At 36.2% G+C, this 19037-nt stretch overlaps 1 protein-coding gene across 3 annotated transcripts; it reads left to right on the top strand.

The window, feature by feature from the left end:
- Positions 1 to 686: 686 nt before the first annotated feature.
- Positions 687 to 18187, top strand: LOC130875384 (UDP-glucuronosyltransferase 2B17-like). 3 transcript variants are annotated; one of them, XM_057771060.1, is made up of 7 exons: positions 687 to 997; positions 1349 to 1410; positions 2879 to 3027; positions 4316 to 4447; positions 13512 to 13599; positions 14084 to 14303; positions 17607 to 18187. In XM_057771060.1, exons 1-7 carry the CDS (start codon positions 687 to 689, stop codon positions 17884 to 17886), a joined length of 1242 nt encoding a protein of 413 aa, XP_057627043.1. In that variant the 3' UTR covers positions 17887 to 18187. The 3 variants fall into 3 exon arrangements, with proteins under 3 accessions (XP_057627043.1, XP_057627042.1, XP_057627041.1); XM_057771059.1 differs by lacking the exon at positions 1349 to 1410 and having other exon boundaries at positions 687 to 1162; positions 2883 to 3027; XM_057771058.1 differs by having other exon boundaries at positions 687 to 1410.
- Positions 18188 to 19037: the final 850 nt, after the last annotated feature.

Below are 19037 nucleotides of genomic sequence, written 5' to 3'. Positions count from 1 at the left end.
TGGACTAGTTCTGAAAAAGCTATTCAACTACTTCTTGGGCTTATAACCGATCAGTAGACAGGTAAGATGAATCAACTGATTGCCTTAGCTGATAATATCACTCAGGTTAGTTTATCAACTGTGAATCTAACAACTCAATTGCTAGTCTTCTGTTTCCCCAGGGACATGTATAGGAGCAGGCTCTTGTCTATCTTCACACAGGGTTTCAGTCATTAGAGTTTGTTAGGTGCATTCTAAGCTCTTTAAGAAATTATACATATGCAAATATGTTAATAAATATATTTATGCAAATTTCTTTAAAATGATATCAATAAAATACTTATAAGCTGTGCAATTAATGCATTTTGGGTTCTGTGTTGAGAAGAAATTTCTGACTAACCTCTCACTAACCAATGTTCTTGTTACTATTCAAATATCTTAGAAACAGAATAGTTATGCAAACAGGACATTGACTCCTGAATTTGTTTCATTACAAAACACTTGTCATTAAACATTGACATGCAACTATGAATAATTAATATTTGCTTTTACTATCTCCATTAGGTCAGAAGTTCAGGGTGGTCATTTAGTGCATTTGCCTTGATCAACTCCAGTTATATTTTAACTCAAGGCTTTTTCTTCTTAGACATAAGGATAAGCGATGACACAGGAGACACACTGTGAACAGAAGACTTTCATGTCCCAAGATGACTGTGAAGTGGATGTCTGCTCTGCTGCTCCTGCAGATGAGTTTCTACTTTATACCTGGGAATTGTGGGAAAGTGTTAGTATGGCCAATGGATTTCAGTCATTGGATGAATATAAAGACAATACTGGATGAACTTGTACAGAGGGGTCATGAAGTGACTGTTCTGAGAACTTCAGCTTCCATCTTTCTTGATCCCAGTAAATCACCTGGTCTGAAGTTTGAGAGTTTTTCTACATCTATCAGTAAAGATGATCTGGACAAGGCTTTCACAAGGCTTGTGGATGTATGGATTCATGAGATACCAAGAGATTTTTGTTTATCGTTCTCTCCTTTGCTACAGAATGTGGCTGATGAATTATCTGATAGCTATCTAAGGCTTTGCAGAGACACAGTTTCAAACAAACAACTTATGACAAAACTACAGAGATCCAAGTTTGATGTCCTTTTCTCAGATGCCATTGCTCCCTGTGGGGAGTTGATAGCTGAACTTCTCCAAATCCCTTTTCTGTACAGTCTTCGCTTCTCTCCTGGCTATGCAATGGAAAAGTACAGTGGAAGATTTCTAGTCCCTCCCTCTTATGTACCTATAATTTTGTCGGGACTAGGTGGTCAAATGACTTTCATGGAGAGGGTAAAAAATATGATGTGTATGTTGTATTTTGACTTTTGGTTCCAAACATTTAATGAAAAGAAATGGAGTCAGTTTTACAGTGAAACGTTGGGTAAGTTATGATTCTTATCAGTAGCTATCTGACCTAAATTTAACAATTATTTAAATCTATACTCATGTTCATGAAATTCAAAATGAAGTTGCCTTTTATAGGTGATCAAGTGTAATATGATATTAGCTATCAAATGCACTGTAAAAGTTCATTTACATTTGATATTATTGATCAAAGAGAAGCAGGTATCAGACCTGATACAGGAATTCTGCTGAGATACAGAGACACAAAGAGAAATAGGTGGGCTTTTCTTAAGTGATTCTTTACTCATTTTCTGTAATTTTTAATCTATTTTAATAAGTCACTAGCTAATTAAAAAATCATAATTAATGTATATGATGAAATGAAATATTTTACTGTTTCCCTATGTATATAATATCGAAGAAATTGTTTTCTCTTGCAACTATATTTATTTAAACTAAACTTTGGGATATGAAAACATGCTCAAAGGGTTAAAGTTTTTTTCTGTTCATTTTGAGTACCCAAGTTCTGTTCCTAGCACCAACCTAGGTCCAGTGTCTCAAAATTGCCTGTAAATTCCGCTTCAGGGGACCTGATGCCTTTTTACTGCCAATTCCTGAATAAACTTAGTATATATTCACGCAGACACACATATACATAAATAAAAAAATAAGTTATAAAATATTTTCTCTGTATATCCTAAAGAATTCCTTTACTCTTGTAAGATACTATGTTAGTTCACAGACTTAAAAGTGGAACTGGGGTATCTACCAACACCATACTTTTTTATTGTGTACTTTCCTAACATCCATTGTTTAAACACTATGGAAGCACGGATACACACGTACCCAGTCTGTATTTTTTTTGAAGTCCTGTTTTTTATTCCTCTTAAAAAATACTTCATAGGTAAGACTGGCCAAATTTTCTATTCTCATAATTTCTGAAAATATTGTGATTGTTTTTGTAAGGTAAGTACTATTAAATTTCTTAATATGAAACAAAGGTAGAAGCACAAACCAGAAATCCAGCCATTCATAAACTATATAGCTCATTTAGCAAAACAAGGAAGAAGGACTAGCTGCAAATTACAAGGACCCTGGGGAAGTACAGTCATAGTACACGGCGTGATGTGACTTTTGGACCTATAATGTGTGTTTATATTTGCACTGTTCCTTTTAAAGATGTAGAGAGGAGTAAAATGTGTGCTCTTTAAACAGTGGCTTAGAGGGTTATTTAAATAACTATTTATTATTTCAAGTTAGTGTGGAAACATTAGTTAATTCTAACAGTTTACTTTAAAAGTAAACCCAAACTGACATTTATGTATATTATGTGGGCAACAAATCATTACACTGCAAATTATGTTACATATCAAACAACACTGGTTTTTAAGTGCACATGTTCCATATCAAGCATATATTCCTCCATCATTTAAGGAAATATATTTTATATTCAAATGACAATCATTCAACTATTCCCCTTCTCACTTGCTCATTTCTCCTTCTAGGAAGGCCCACTTCCTTAACTGAGACAATAGGCAAAGCAGAAATGTGGCTCATTAGATCCTACTGGGATTTGGAGTTTCCTCGCCCAACCTTACCAAATGTTGACTATGTTGGAGGTCTCCACTGCAAACCTGCTAAACCCTTGCCAAAGGTAAACACATTCTTTAGATATCTTATTTTTTTATTTCCTTTCTGGTGAGCATAATTCTACAGCTTTCATCAGATTTTTCTCCCAGGGATAGAGATATGTAGGAAGTGGACTTAAGCATCCTGCTAAGTAGGAGGTCAATAAAATTAAGATAGAGTGTGATAGACCTGGGAAATATTCCTATCGTTGAATTAAATTTGGTCAGTTAATATAATTAGGTAATTTTCATATGGGTAAAGTCCTTTCCAAGCATTAAGAGGATATATGTTTGAATCACAACACCCAGGTAAAAAGTTGGGTGTCCCAGCACAGTGCAATGACATTTGCACTGAGGTTGCAGAAACTGGTTGATACTGGGAGCTTGCTGGCCACTAGTCTGTTAAAAAATGTTGGAATTTGTGTTCAATGTGAGACAATCTCAAAGCTTATGTTGAAGATTGATATAGATTTTAATTTTTGGCATCAATGTGCTAAACAAAGGCAAGGAACCTGCCCAGCAACCCGACACACACACATACCTACCCACACAGATACACACACACATGGGTACAGACACACACAAGCACACATACATGTACACACATGTATATATGAACACACATGTGCACACATGCACACACATATAAACACGTGACAAAAGACAGAGAAATTAAGTCAGTTAAACCCATCAGTCATAAACTGCTCATCACCAAAAGCTATGATAATCATATATCTGAAGTAATTGTTTGATATCTGAACAAACAACATAGATATAGATTTTCTCCAATCAGTAAATTTTGGATATCAGCTCTGAAAATATCCTATCTATACCCAATATCATAAAATTATTATATACTCCATGTTTATCTTGCAGTTATGTTTGTTTCACAAAGAATCAATACAATTTATTAATCATAGTAGGATGTTACTGAAAACCACCACATACTTACACACTATTACATAAATATTATTTCATCAAACACTAGTTAATAATATTAAATTAGGCATTATAGAAGAAAATTAAAATTTCTGTAGGAAGAAAGTTTGTAAATGAAGGGACATTTTTTGAATGCTTCATAGAATATGCTTACACTTTTGAATTTTAATTTTGCTTGAAGAAAATATTTAGAATATCTGTTGGACAATGTGTGAGTATAGTTTGTGTGGATGCCTGCAAAGTTCAAAGTCTTTGACATTTCCATGCTTGTCTTCTGTATGTTTTAACACCACTATAGTATATAGTCCTATAAACACTTCAATGTTTATTCTCATAGTTTTTTTTATAAAGGTTTTATAAGTGGTTACTTCACAGGAAATGGAAGATTTTGTCCAGTCCTCTGGAGAGCACGGTGTCGTGGTGTTTTCTTTGGGGTCAATGGTCAGCCACATATCAGAAGAGAAAGCCAATGCAATTGCATGGGCCCTTGCCCAGATTCCACAAAAGGTGAGGGAAAGCATTTCATGGGAGGTGACTATATACTGACTCTGTGAACGTCTTTGAAAGGTCTGATTACAGAAATGATTCTGTGACAGGTAAAGTTTTAAGGAAGCTCTAATTTCTCTTAGCCAAATTTAGAAATTTATATTCACAACAGATGTTTTAATACTGCAGAAGGTGTTTTTGACTGAGAGTGACTTGGATATAAACACAGTGATCAATATGGGCACATTATGAAATGCTGGCATGATGATAACATTGCTATCAAGAGTATTTAGACATAGCCAAACTCTTCAGAGTCACTTGTTCTATTTGGTGATTCCTTTAAGTCACTGCATTCATTAGATTTTCAGGGGTTGAGTTAATTTGTATCTAGTAGTTCTACCAGAATAACAGTAAGAATGTGTTGAAAAAGTTTGAAATGCAGCATGACTCTGCATCCTAATTTTGGAATAGACCTGTTCAGTGTGCAGTTGAGAGGACCAATTAAAGGAAGTTTGTCGGAGACTCATCAACTGTCAATCAAAGTATATTTTAGGCTAATTGAGAGAAAATGCAATAAGAAAATCTATTTTTTGGTTGACCTGCCAGTTTTTGTAGGAGAAATATCCAAGGGAAAGGTAGAGATGGGTGCTTCCCTCACAGTAATGTATGTATCACAAAAGCTGAAATTCTCCACTCTGCTCTTAACCAGTCAGAGTGAAAGTCCTACCAGTCAAGGAAGACATAGGAAAATAAGAAAGGAACCAAAGGAACATAAGGTAAAAAATAAAGTTTCAGATCACTCACTTCATAAAGCATACCACAGAGTAATTTTCTATGGATTAAATTTGAATGTTTATGAATGTTTTTAAGTTTTGTAGTGGAACAGCCTCTATTTAATCACCTGCATTAATTTTTTGATGTCATTCCGTAGTTGATTTTATCAGTCACATAGCAAATTCATGTTAGCCGTATGGCTAATGCTCAATTTTATGAGATCCGTCTGAGAATTTCAACATTAGCATCTATCGTAGGCTTCAGCTTGAGACTGGTTTTTCTGTCACAGAGCATCCATGAATATTTGGAGTACACATCTGGTCTTGAAAGAACTTTTTTAGGGGTACCAAGTAGAAAGGATAGAGAAGGGCTGATTTAGGGAATATTGATGTAGGGGGATGAATGTAACAAAAGGTTATTATCTGACCTCCCAAAGAAGTGAAGAAAAAGGAAATATCAGTTTCACTTTCTGTGGTCATCTTCATCATTTAGATGACAGATGGAGACCCAATGTGCAGGCATGTTCTCAGCCTATTGGTCTGCATAAATAACTTCACAAAGAAGAAAAGTCTTTGGTGGAGAAGGTAACACAGGAAGTTGAATGTTTTATTTTAAAACCTAAACTGTCCCTGCTCCAGGAGTAGTGAGACCTGGGAGAATGGGACTGAAAATGAAACAGAATAAAGTCTTAGGCTGTAGTCAACTTTATTCAGAGAATCAGACAACGTATACGCTGAAGGTTAAGAAAGGTCTTATGAGCAAAACATACATGAGTTAAAGCTGTATACAATCATAATGAGAAGCCCTGTGAGGCAAAAACATGTTTTTCCACAGAGGCACACAAAGAGCAGTCTATACGCTATCTGGATAACAGCAGCAAGCAGTAGTGGTTACCTTGAAGTAAACTACTCCTTTCTACTACATCTGGGAGAAGGGCAAAGCACAGTCGAAGAAATAATAGCATAAGAAGATGAATGTAAAATCCTGTTCTATCCTTCGTAGTAATGTATAAATAAAATTTGAAAACCCATACAGTTGTGTAACTCTCTTTAAAACTGATTGTAAGTCAGACGTAATATAGTACAGCAAGGATCAAAGCCATATGATTGTTGACATTGGGTCCTCCCCTGATTTACTGATTGAACAAGAAAAGGAAAGTAAGAAGTTAGTGTTGTATGGAGCTTACAGTGTAAATAAATCCATTCTGAAGGTTTATTCTTTTGTGCTACACTACCTCTAGGAGACAATTATGTGGTGAAAATAAGTTTAAAGGTAGCAAGGATCCACACTGTGGGGGCCCACAGAAGTGGACCACTCCACAATGAGCAAAGGTCAGAGAACTCAAGCCTATTTCTGTTTCTTTAAGGATAAAATAGGTTTGGCCCAGGGATTGATCACCCAGAACATACTTGGTCTAAGGTGTAGCCATTGAATATCCTGCCTAAAACATCAGAATGCTTAACTCAGTAAAGAGTGAGTTGACATCTGACGTATTGAAGCAAACAACTGTCCTATTTTTCCTTTGTGCCATGTTAAATCACTCTTTTGCCTTCTTCCCCTTGTTGGATTGGGTTATATAAGCATATGAAAAACAAACATGGGCAAATTCAGTATTCAGTATTCCTGCTGCTATCCTAATGTCTCTGTACTATCTCATATCTCTGTTCTTCCTACCTAAGTTTTCTAATCCATGTGCTGCTACTGTGGAATGTGCAAAACCTGTCAAGGCTGAACCCCGACAGATATCACCCCAAAAGATGTCACTCCAACTTGTGGCTATGACGCTACACGATATACAATGCCTCTTTCAATTTAAAATCAAATAATTATAATTCTTTCATTACCACTCAAGATAAAACTAAGAACTATAGAATGCTTTTTCTCCTTTCACAGTTTTAGATGGATTGGTTATGTCATAATTAGGCATTCATAAAGTGGTATACAGAAAATTAACATACCCTAACGGTTTTTGAAAAGCATTGAATGTTTTTAAATTTTCTAATGGACATTTGTGGGCGGGGGAGGGGGTGTTGTTTAGCAGTTTTTCCAGTAACTAGTTATTCCATGTATTAAATAGTGTCTCATTGCTGTACCTTTTCATGTGTAATAATAAGCCCATATTTATGTAGTACATCCTGAGTCACGTCCTATATGGATTGTAGCTCTTTCTCTTTGGGGAAGACTAACAGGACATCATCCATATAAGTAATAATATTGAATGAAAAAAGAACTTAAAAGATAAGGAAAGGATATAACTTTTCTAAGTTATTCTGGAGAAGAAGATTTATTAAAGATATAATAGCCAGAGGCAGGGACAGTGACATCTCGAAGAGTCCAGAGAGGTCATGACCAGAATGAGCTGGGCCAGATGTGGAGAGGGGAGAGGGGAGGGGCGACAGGAGAGAGGGGAATCAGGTGAAGCAGCCTGGATACCAAAAGCATGAAAAAGAACAGGTATTCATAATGGTTGGATTATGTAGGGAAGAACAGCCCAGCACCTTGGGCTGGAGAGTTCAAGATAGGGGACAGGGTATATCAGCCAGGAGGGTCTCACAGGTAGGGACTGAAGGATACAGGTAAATTCACGCAGCCAGGTCAACTTTGCAATATTAAATAAGCACCTTAGCAATTTGTCCAAGGTTTGAACCTAACAAATCTAAGCCCACCCAAGGGAACACCTCACTCAAAGGCTCTAAATCATTGGTGCATATTATTAAAACATAATAGGGTATTTTGTTACGTCTTGGGTTAATATCACAACTGAGATCCTTTATGGTTGAATGAAGGAACAGAAAAGCCAATATGTACCTTATTATGAGGATGAATATGTATAGTAAAAAAAACATTTTTTACAAATGCAAAACTATTAAAGGCCAACAATGGCTGTCTTTAGGTACACCAGGCTGTAAAGCTCCCATTGACTACATGATGGCATTAACATTTCACAAGTCAATCATCCATCTTCATTTCTCAGATTAGTTTTTAATTAAAAAAAAATCAAGAGAATTCCAGGGAGAAATGGGAGACTCTATGTGCCTGTTTTTCGCTGTTCTCTGACGACCATGTGAAGATCCCTTATCTTTTCCTTAGAAACAGGCCATCGAGATATCCAGACAGGGTCACTAGGTTTTTATATAATTTTTGACTCCTATGAAATAATAATCGTACTTATGTCCCCATATACTTGGGAATATAGGCCCCATAATCTCTTGCATCTGTTTTCCTAGGTTTTTCATTTTTGACAACTCAAACTTTCATTAGAATTTCGATTGTGGAGAACTGGTATCAAAATGTGGGAATATAGATCTCTGCATGAGTCTGTTGTAGAAAGTCTCTTTACCAAAATTAATCAGAATATGAATATTACGAGGCTGGAGAATTTCCATTATGTCTTGTAATTTTGTAACATTCTGTTTAATCTTTTAGAACTCATAGTTCCCAAACCTATTAGGGTTGAAATTATCCCCTGTAACAAGCTATCCAGGTGCCCATTATTCCATGGTTATAATAGAAACATCAGTCCCTTATAAATAATTAATACTGTAAACATTTTTCCCTTTAATTTTAAGTCCAATAATGGTTTATCATTTACCTTTAGTAAGGTTCTTAAATCTAGATAGTCTTACTTGTACTGAGATCTTGCTCACAAAGCATGTTTCTTTGTGAAAGACTATAAAGACATTAGTAATAACTGCAATTTTTTTTCTACCTTAAATGACCAGTTAGTAGGCACTGTATTCGCGACTGCAGTTTCCCCTGTTAAATCTTCATCAATGATTCCTGTATGAACTACGATTGTATTCATGGATAAACTACTGAAACCCACTAAAAGTCCAACTCTTTGAGGCAGTATAAGTCCCCAATATTCTGTGTGTAACCTTAAAGGACATTGAAGAGGGGAAACAGCAATAATTAAGGGCGAGGATTACCAGTAACAGCACTTCCTTGAATGACATCTTGAAATAAAAGGCTAGTTTGATTATAATCTGAAGTCTGGTATCAATATTGTTATTTTTGCCTTAAAAGCCTCTAATTTTGTGAGGCCTTTAGGGGAACTCCAAACATATCTTCCGACTATTAGCTGGTATTGTTTTTGTTGCCAGGCAATGTATTTCCATCCTTACCAAATTTGGTTCAATATTTCTTAACCCAATGTTTTCCTTCCTTGCATATAGGGTAAAATCTGGAACTCATTGATTCTGAACTTACTATTGTAGGAGCAATTTACTTTGCTTCTTCAAGTGTCCACTTCCTAACATCTATTTTAGTACTGCATAGAGTTTTATACCAGGTAATTTTGCTTTGTTTGTAGATCCCTACATTATGAAGTTAATTTACTTTGGAAAATCTAGAACATTTTCTATTTCTCTTTGAGTCATAATTAATCCTTGACAATCTTTATCAACATTATCAAAAGCTAAGTGTTTTAATAATAACACTTGAATTTGTTCCACCTTTGCTTGATTTTCAATAGTATCTTTGAGTTTCTCTACGAAATCAACCATAAGGCTCAGAGGGACTTTGTATAATTTTAAGATGTTATCATCCAGTTTATATTCATGCAAGGAATTAGTTATTTCTTCCTCATGCTTAAAAACCTCCTTATTTTTCTTTAGTATTTAAATTCATAATAGTTCAAATCAATGACTAAGTCACCCCAAATTGAATGGGAATCTCTTCCCCTTATTTATATACCTTTCCAATATTCTGTCAGATACTTCTTCATCTAAAGCACCTTCTCTTGGAAACTTGGGGTTATAATCATAAGGAATAGTGAACTCTATTCAGAGAATCAGGCAATGTATACTTTGAGGGTTTAGAAAGGTCATATGAGTAAAGATCACATGAGTTGAAGTTGTATATGATCAGTAAGATAAGCCACATGTCACAAAAAAAAATTTCCATAGAGTGTTACTTAAGTTTTCATTGCTCTGAAGAGACATCATGACCATGGCTTCTGTAATGAAAAAATACACTTAAATGTGGTAGCTCATTTAACCATTATCATCATGAAAGGAAGTATGGCACCATGCAGGCAAACATGGTGCTTGAGTTGAGCATGCTACATCTTGCAGGAAACAGGAAGTCACAGGTTTGAATTTAACTAAGATAAGCCTGAGGAAAAGCCTCCCTCACAGGTTCTACAACATTTTCTGCATAGAATAGACACATAATAGGGAATTGTGTCATGCCTTGAAAGTAATAAAGTATAGATATCAGAGCTTTATTATTGAATAAAGAAAGAGAAAAGCCAAAATGCACCTTATCATCAGGATGAATATGTATAGTATAAAAGCAATCTTTTAAATGCAAAACTATTAAAGACCAATCTTTAACAATAACTGTTTCTAGGTAAAGCAGACTGTAAAACTACCATTGGTCACATGGTGGCATTAGCATTTCACAAGTCATTCAATCATCTCCATTTGCCACATTGTTTTTAAATTATAAAACTGGGAGAATTCTAGGGAGAAAGAAAGGTCTCTGTGTGCCTATTCTCCACTGTTCTCTGACAACCTTGTGAAGAGCCCATATATTTCCTGTAGAAACATATCAGACACGGTCACTAGATTTTATATAATTTTGACTCCTATGTGTTGTAATAAGAGCGGCGGGACTGCGTCCCTGGCACCCGGCCGCCCGCATGGCTTATGTCCCAAAATAATTACACGGAAACTGTATTTTTTTGAACATTGTCATGCCCATTAGTTTTAGCCTCTTATTGGTTAGCTCTTACATATTGATCTAACCCATTTTTAATATTTTGTGTAGCCCCACGAGCTGGCTTACCAGGGAGGATCTTAACCTGTGTCTGTCTGGAGTGGGAGAATTATGGCGACTCCTGACTCGGCTTCTTTTTTTAGCATCCTGTTTTGTTTACTCCACCCACCTAAGGGCTGGCCTATAAATGGGCCAAGGCAGTTTCTTTATTAAATGAAAGTAACTCCTCCATCATTTCCCCTTTTTTTGTTTAAACAAAAAAGAAAGGCTTTAACTTTAACGTGGTAAAATTACATATAACAAAATGGTTATTAAGTAAGAATTACAGTTACAATATTTATATCTATTTTATCTCTTATTATAACTAAGGAAAACTATAACTATCTATCCATTTTTTAACTCCATTAAAGACTCCAGAAGGATATAATATTACCTAAGTAAACAAGAGATCCAAAACTCTAGAAATGACAGAGACATTTTGCTGCCTGGACAGTCATTTAAAGTTTCTCTGTACCATTGTGGCATCCATCTTTAGCCTACAGGCCCATAGTATCCAGCAGACATTTTTATCAAGCAGGAAATTTTAAAGACAGTTTAGTTACTTTTTGTTGTGTCCTGTAGAATGTCTCGCAGACTCTTTCATGAGTCAGGAACCCCGAAAGACCATCTCACCTTTAGGCAAGTTTAGTAGTCCTCTCTTTGAGGGTTTTTTGTGTCCAGTTTATGTAACAGTCCAGGCAAGAGCAGTTTCTTGCCCAAATGGCTATCAAACTCCATAAGGAGCCTCATCAATGCCCATCTTCCTCTTGAAGTAGATTGGTGCTGCCAGGAGCAGACGTGTCTCATTGTCATGAAAAGCCCTAAGTTATTAAAACATTTAAATGCCATATTCTGCAGTCTTTTAAAGATATGAAGGAGTTGCCATAATTTTCCCACTCCAGACAGACACAGGTTAAGATCCTCCCTGGTAAGCCAGCTCGTGGGGCTACACAAAATATTAAAAATGGGTTAGATCAATATGTAAGAGCTAACCAATAAGAGGCTAAAACTAATGGGCCTGACAATGTTCAAAAAAATACAGTTTCCGTGTAATTATTTTGGGACATAAGCCATGGGGGCGGCCGGGTGCCAGGGACGCAGTCCCGCCGCTCTTATTACAACAGAGTGGCGACTCGGCTTCTTTTTTTTAGCATCCTGTTTTGTTTACTCCACCCACCTAAGGGCTGGCCTATAAATGGGCCAAGGCAGTTTCTTTATTAAATAAAAGTAACTCCTCCATCACCTATGAAAAACTCAGGTCATGTTTATAGTCTTGTCCACATGGGAATATAGGCTCCATAATCCCTTGTAACTCTTTTCCTAGTCCTTTCATTTTTTAATAACTCAATATTTTCATCAACAATTCTGATTGTGAAGTCAACTGAAAGTCACACTGAGGTAAGCTTGAGGCAAAGAGACCTCAAAGCTTACGCCACAGTGACATACTTCCTCCAGCAAGGCTACATCTCCTTATATTGCCACTCCGTTAGGGGGGCATTTTCTATCAAACCACAACAGAAATGCACAAAGGACAGTTTAAACTTGATCTGGATGACGATAATAAGCAGTAGTGGTTAACCAGAAATAGATCCACTCATATCTGCTATACCTGGAAGGAGGGTGAAACACACTTACCAAAAACAATTTAGCATTTTGAAGAAATTGAGGTCACAAGACTCTTGTTTTGTTTTCTTAGAGTGCTCTCTCAAGCACTCAGAATTCTGCTCATGTGACTTCATTCCTGGATCATGTTCCAAAACTACACTATGCATAATTATTCTCTGGATGGGCCAGATGTCTCCATATTCCAATTGGTCAACAGAATGGCATTGTTTCAAAGAACTTGAGACCAGAGAGAGTTGTGGATCAGGAATATTTGTCATGAATATAATCAAATATAAAAACTTGAAATTCAATGAAAATAACAAAGAACAGGTAAATAAAAGTTACCCCCCAAAGCATTTAAAATATAACGGTGTTTAAAGTAGACTATTAGAACTGTCAAAATATGGTTATATAAAATATTAATTATTAGCAATGTGCCATTCTTCTCTGTGATTGAATTATATCACCATGGGAGTGTATTAAATATTCTCATGCATTATTAGCTATCTCATTTGTCCAAACATCTCTGCTTAGAAAAATGATGATTATGTTCAACCTGCCTGAATGTAAAAATAAGTACAGACTCTGCTGGCACAATCTTCTTCTCAGTCTCTCTAGAGTTTGCAATATTTACCCTTTTTGATATCATCATTCCTCTTATGGGAGGTATTTACCTATGTTATAATTAAACATAAAAAGATCTATTTTTATAATTTCTGTTTTTGAAATTATAATACAATTGCATTATACCTCCCTTTTCATTATTCCTCCAAACCTTCTCATATCCATTCTCCTTGCTCTCTTTCAAATTCATTTTTATTAAAGCTATTCCATACATGTATGCATATGTATATATATTTATACTCCTAAATATAACTTATTCAGTCTGTATATTGTATAATGCTAAAGTTTGCTCCATAAATAAAGATTATTTATTCTTTAACAGGTTATTTGGAGACTTGAGGGCAAAACTCCAGACACCTTAGGATCCAATACCAGAGTTTACAAATGGCTCCCCCAGAATGACCTTCTAGGTAAGACTCTTGGAACAAACCTATCATAGTTGATTTCAAAATCCTTTATATCACACTTAATTAATGTATTATTTATTAAAATAACAAGTTCTGGTATGCAGTTGGTCTTTTTTAATACTCATTTTTCCTTAGCTACCATGCACCCCATGTGTTCAACTGGGAATCAGAATTTCATAGTTCAACTATCAAGTTAAAAGCAATTCTGCAAAATATCTCTCTGTCAATTTAGTTACTTCTTGTTCTGAGACAAGAAAATCTTCACCGAGCTTATGAGTTTAAGAATCTTCACATAGGTCTTTTTTTTTTTTATTTTGGAATGAGGAGGGAGAGAAAACAGCAGTTGATGTAAACTAAACTAATATATTTAATTAATTAGAAAGGAATCTTCATGTAGAAAATATCCTTTCAGTTCCTGATAGTGCACATTCCTCATTTCATGTCTAAGACTGCTAATTAATATCAACCTGAATTCATGTTATTCTAGGTCATCCAAAAACCAAAGCCTTTGTAACTCATGGTGGAGCCAATGGAGTCTATGAGGCTATCCATTTTGGAATCCCTATGATTGGCATTCCTTTGTTTGCAGAGCAGTATGATAACATTGCATACATGGTAGCCAAAGGAGCAGCTATTTCATTAGATTTTAGAACAATGACAAGGACGGATTTGCTCAATGCACTGGAGGCTGTGACAGATAATCCTTTGTGAGTATAATCTATAAAAAATATATGTCTTATTTGTTTGTCATTAATCATGATTCTTACTGAAGGCCAAGGGTGCAGGAATTATTCTGAAGGCAAAAATATTGGAAAGAAGAGAGACAAATTAGGGAATAATTCAGTGTCATACGTTTTTCCCTCTTTTGTTATTACTTTTTATTTCCATGTTGTGCCATATATATCTTTCCTATGTAAATCATACTGCTCCTAAATGTGTAATTCTTCTACTTATTCCTCCAAACAGCTTGTCCAGCAGGCATTTGGCACAAGCTCTGGACAATTTTTATTTTTAATTCTTTTAGTAAAGTAATTGGTCAGAGTTTTAAGGATAGTATAAATCTTAAATAGCCAATAAGTGAAGTGAAATGAAATATTGGAGGGGAAAGTCAGTTGTTTGTTCCTTGCTGCCCAGACCCAAAATAATCACACATACACTATATTAATCAAATCACTGTTTGGCCCATTAGGTCTAGCTTCTAATTGTCTAACTCTTAAATATTAATTTTACTCATTTCGATTAATCTGTATATAACCATATGGCAGTGACTTACAGGCAAAGTTTTAGCACCTCTGTCACCAGCAGCAGCTCCATAGCATCTCTCTGACTCCGACTTCCTCCTCCCATGCTATAGGCCAAGCCAGGTCTTTATTCATTAACCAATAAAAGCAACACAGAGACAGAAGGACCTCTTACACCATTTTCCCTTTTCTGTTTAAACTAAAAGGAAGGCTTTAACATAGTAAATTACATTTAATAAAACAGTTATCAAGCAAGAATTACAGCTACAATATTTATATCTTTTATCATAACTAAGTAAAACTATAAGTACACATTCTTCAATTCCATCAAAGGCTCCAGAAGGATATGACATTACCTAAGTAAACAGGGGGTGCTTTGTAAGCAACTTCTAAAACTGTAGAATTGAAAGAGACATCTCACTGCATGGACAGTCACCCAAAGTTCTTCTGTATTGTAGGGGCATCCATCTTCAGCCTACAGTCCAATAGTATCCAGCAGACTTTTTGATGAAGCAAGAAATCTTAAAGACACTTCTGCCTATGTTGGCTGTTTGCCAGTCACTCTCTTCTGTGTCCTACAGAATGTCTGGCAGACTCTTTCATGTAGCAGGAACCCAAAAAAGCCATCTTGCCTTTAGACAAGTTCAGCAGTCATTTCTCTGTGGGTCCTGCATGTCCAGTTTATACAGCTATGCAAGAGCAGTTTCTTGCCCAAATGGCTAACAAACACCAGAAGGAGCCTCTATGATGACCATCTTCATGAAGTAGCTTGTACTGCCAGGTGCAGATGTGTCTCATTGTCATGAAAAGTCCTATTTTCTTAAAAAATTTAAATGCCATATTCTGCAGGTCTCTGAAAGATTTTAAGAATACCTAAATGAAATGTCTCTCTATATATCTAAAAAACCTAACATGATTACAAGCTTGACTATTATAGATGACTATTAACCTATATTTCTTAGTTATACATTAGATTTTTAAATGAACTACATAATCACAATACCTTAATCAAGAGCAGAAAAATACATATAAGATTGACCTTAGATTTGCATCAATAAACCTAGATCCATACAAATGCAAGTCTCTGTAACATATCCCCCTTTAAATATACAGAGATATTTATAAATAATATGTAGATATATCAGTGTTGTTTTTCTCCAAACTGCTTCTTGCTGTTTATTGGAAAAAGTAATCTTTTGCGGGGTGTTCAAGGAAACCTTTCAGGGCATCTTGGCCCATCAACCAGTCTGGAAGCAATCCACAAGTTCTCAAACTCTGTAGAAACAAAAGAAGAACCCTTTTCCAAAGCAACATATCCTTAGACCCAAATTTGGAAGTCAAGATACCTTTATAATATACATGCTGGTTTAGCTTAGCAGTCCATACAATAAAATGTCTCCTTGTAATTAGCTCCTTCGCAGTCAAAAAATTCAAAGAAACAAATAGTATACATAATCCAGACTCTGTGAATTTTTCATTGTCTTTATGTGGCTTATTTTTCTTTACTTTTTATATTCTATGACTGTCTTACTCTGTCTCTTTAAAGACTTTGTTTTTTATATGATTTACTTATTTTACAACTCTCTATACTCTTCTCTTTCTCTTTCCCAAGGTTGTGTACATTTATCCACCTCTGTGTCTCACCTAGAGGTCTTTTATTTCTGAATCTGTCCTGTTGTGGATCTGTAACTCTTTACTGTCCAGGAGTGCTTCTTAAAACTTAATCTGTGCCATTACTGTGGTATACATGGTACTATCTGCTTTCTTGGTACAGTCCAGCATGGCAGAGCTGGGAGGTCTCTGTGCTCTGCTTCTGAATTGAATGCTCATTGATCAGTAAAAAATTACTTTCCACCTTTGGAGAATAAGCAACATCAAAGGCTCAATGTTTAGGGAGTTTCTTTGACAGACCTGGCCAACCTCTTAAAAAATTAGGCTTGAAAGATGGCTCTGTGGATAAGCAAAGGTCTACCCTAGTAGAGGATCAAAGTTCTGTTCCCAACACTTACATCAGTTGGTAACTGTAACTCCAGTAGATCTCGTGACACACATACACACACACAAACATAAACACACACAGTTTACACACTTTACACACATAGTCTCTCACGCACATATTTAAAAGTAATATCAAAAATTTACTGTGATTATACCTTACAATTAGAATAATGAAAGTAATAATATATTCAGTGCAGTAAAAAAGAAGAAAATTATTATTCCTATTAATTTTATCAAATATTTGATAACCTTAATTAGAAGAACATAAAACCATTGAGAAACCAGCTATTAAGCTAATTAATAAAAACCAAGACACATTTGCAATTAGAACCACTAATCATTGATAGCTGTACCATAAAAATGTCATTTCAATCTTTATCAACTTTACACAGATATGCACCACCCTGAGGACTTGAGAGCGATTTGCCACACTATTACAAATTTTGCACACAAAATTTCCTAATAATTGCTTATGGGTAATGGAAGCTTCATATGCTCAAATAGTATCTCATTTTGATTTATTTTGTATTTAAGACCTAGCAGTCTTTAAACTCTACTTTAGTAATACTTGATCTTTATTATTATAGTTATATGCTTAATCTTGTATGCTCAAGGATCTCAGATATGCTCCTGAAGATCTTCCTAGTCGTGAACATGAAACAAAATATATTTTCATTCTATAGTATGATTATCTTTAATGTTTACACAAAAATTTACATATGTATATTTTTCATTTCTTATGTAAGTTGATGTCTGTTTCCCTTCTTTCAGCTATAAAGAGAATGCAATGTGGTTGTCAACCATTCACCATGACCAGCCCATGAAACCCCTGGACAGAGTCATCTTCTGGATTGAGTTTGTCATGCGCCACAAAGGGGCCAAGCACCTGAGGCCACTTGCACACAACCTCACCTGGTACCAGTACCACTCTCTGGATGTGATTGGATTCCTACTGGCCTGTGTGGCAGCCATAGCTTTCCTTTCCATAAAATCCTTCTTGTTCATTTATCGAATGTTTGTAAAGACAGGAAAGAAAATGAAGAGAGAGTAGAGTTCATTGAGAATGCACATGAACTCCATTTCAGCATCGTTCTAGTTTATGAACAACCTTCTGAACATTCACTGATTACTCTATCAAGGCATATCTTCATTAGAGGGGAAGGGAGAAATAATGCAATTATATTATAATCTCACAAAATAAAAGACATAATAAAAAAGGCTAAGCAAATGATAACGAATAACCAAGTAAGCAGAGTTCCTCCATGGTATCAGCTTCAGTTCTGCCTCCTGAGTCCTGCCTTGAACCTCTTGTCTACTTTTCCTCAGCAATGAAAAGGAAGCTATGAGATGAAATAAACCCTCCTCTGTATCAAACAAAAATAAAAATTTAAAAACTATGGAGAAGCCTTGGCATGATTCAGGGCATGCAGCATTATGATGAGCAAATATTTGGTGGAGAGGTGAGACAGAAAGGGAAGTGGGAGCGGTTTGTTCTCTGTGAAGACAGGTGGGACTGTAGATGTGAAGGCAGCAAGGAAGGGTCTAATGTGAGAGGCCTAAACTGCTATTGGAGGCCATGGTGTTATCTGGACCTGTACTGCTGCAGAGGGCCATGACTCTTCTGTAGCAGGGGTCTGTGACAACGTCCATGCAATGTGGACCTCCTTGGTCTGGGCTCTCATTTGGAGCCATGATGTTGTCAGAGTATGGTGCTGAGCTCATCCAGCCACCACACAGTAGTACCAGCAGTTATACAAGTGCCAAAAAGATGGCCCTCTCCCGTGCCTTGGCATTGTGGGAGAGAGAGATGGCCCCAATGGTGTGCATGGGAGAATTAAACCCACCAATTGCTGGCCACAGGACTAGGGTGAGCTAGCCCTGCAACTTGCTTGAGCAACTAGGAAGAGCTGGCCCTAAATGAAGGTGTGGAGGATGATGGCATCATTAGTGTGGGAAAACTGATCCTTACCCCTCATCGTGTCTCTTGTCATTGTCAGATACTTGGCCCTGGTGACATGGGTGAGGAACAGCTAATCCTGACTGTGTGGATACGGAGAAGCCAGCCTCACCCCTCACCTGGGCATCATAGGGGAGCTAGCATTGGTGACTATCTCAGCTATCACTCAGCCCAGATCCCAGGTTTTGAGTTGGCCCACCCAACACCTACCCCATCTATGAGCTACTAGAGTTCATGGGGCAGGT

Source organism: Chionomys nivalis, chromosome 6, assembly GCF_950005125.1.
Source record: "Chionomys nivalis chromosome 6, mChiNiv1.1, whole genome shotgun sequence".
NCBI classification, from domain to species: Eukaryota; Metazoa; Chordata; class Mammalia; order Rodentia; family Cricetidae; genus Chionomys; species Chionomys nivalis.
Note: the sequence above shows the minus strand (reverse complement) of the source record. Positions and strands in the feature narration are given on the sequence as shown.

Excerpts from the sequence above, each read along its gene's own strand:
- LOC130875384 (XM_057771058.1), top strand. The coding sequence starts at position 687 with ATGACTGTGAAGTGGATGTCTGCTCTGCTGCTCCTGCAGATGAGTTTC. Across the intron at positions 4,448-13,511 it reads TTGCCCAGATTCCACAAAAG|GTTATTTGGAGACTTGAGGG; the intron begins GTGAGGGAAAGC and ends ATTCTTTAACAG. Across the intron at positions 13,600-14,083 it reads CCCCCAGAATGACCTTCTAG|GTCATCCAAAAACCAAAGCC; the intron begins GTAAGACTCTTG and ends ATGTTATTCTAG.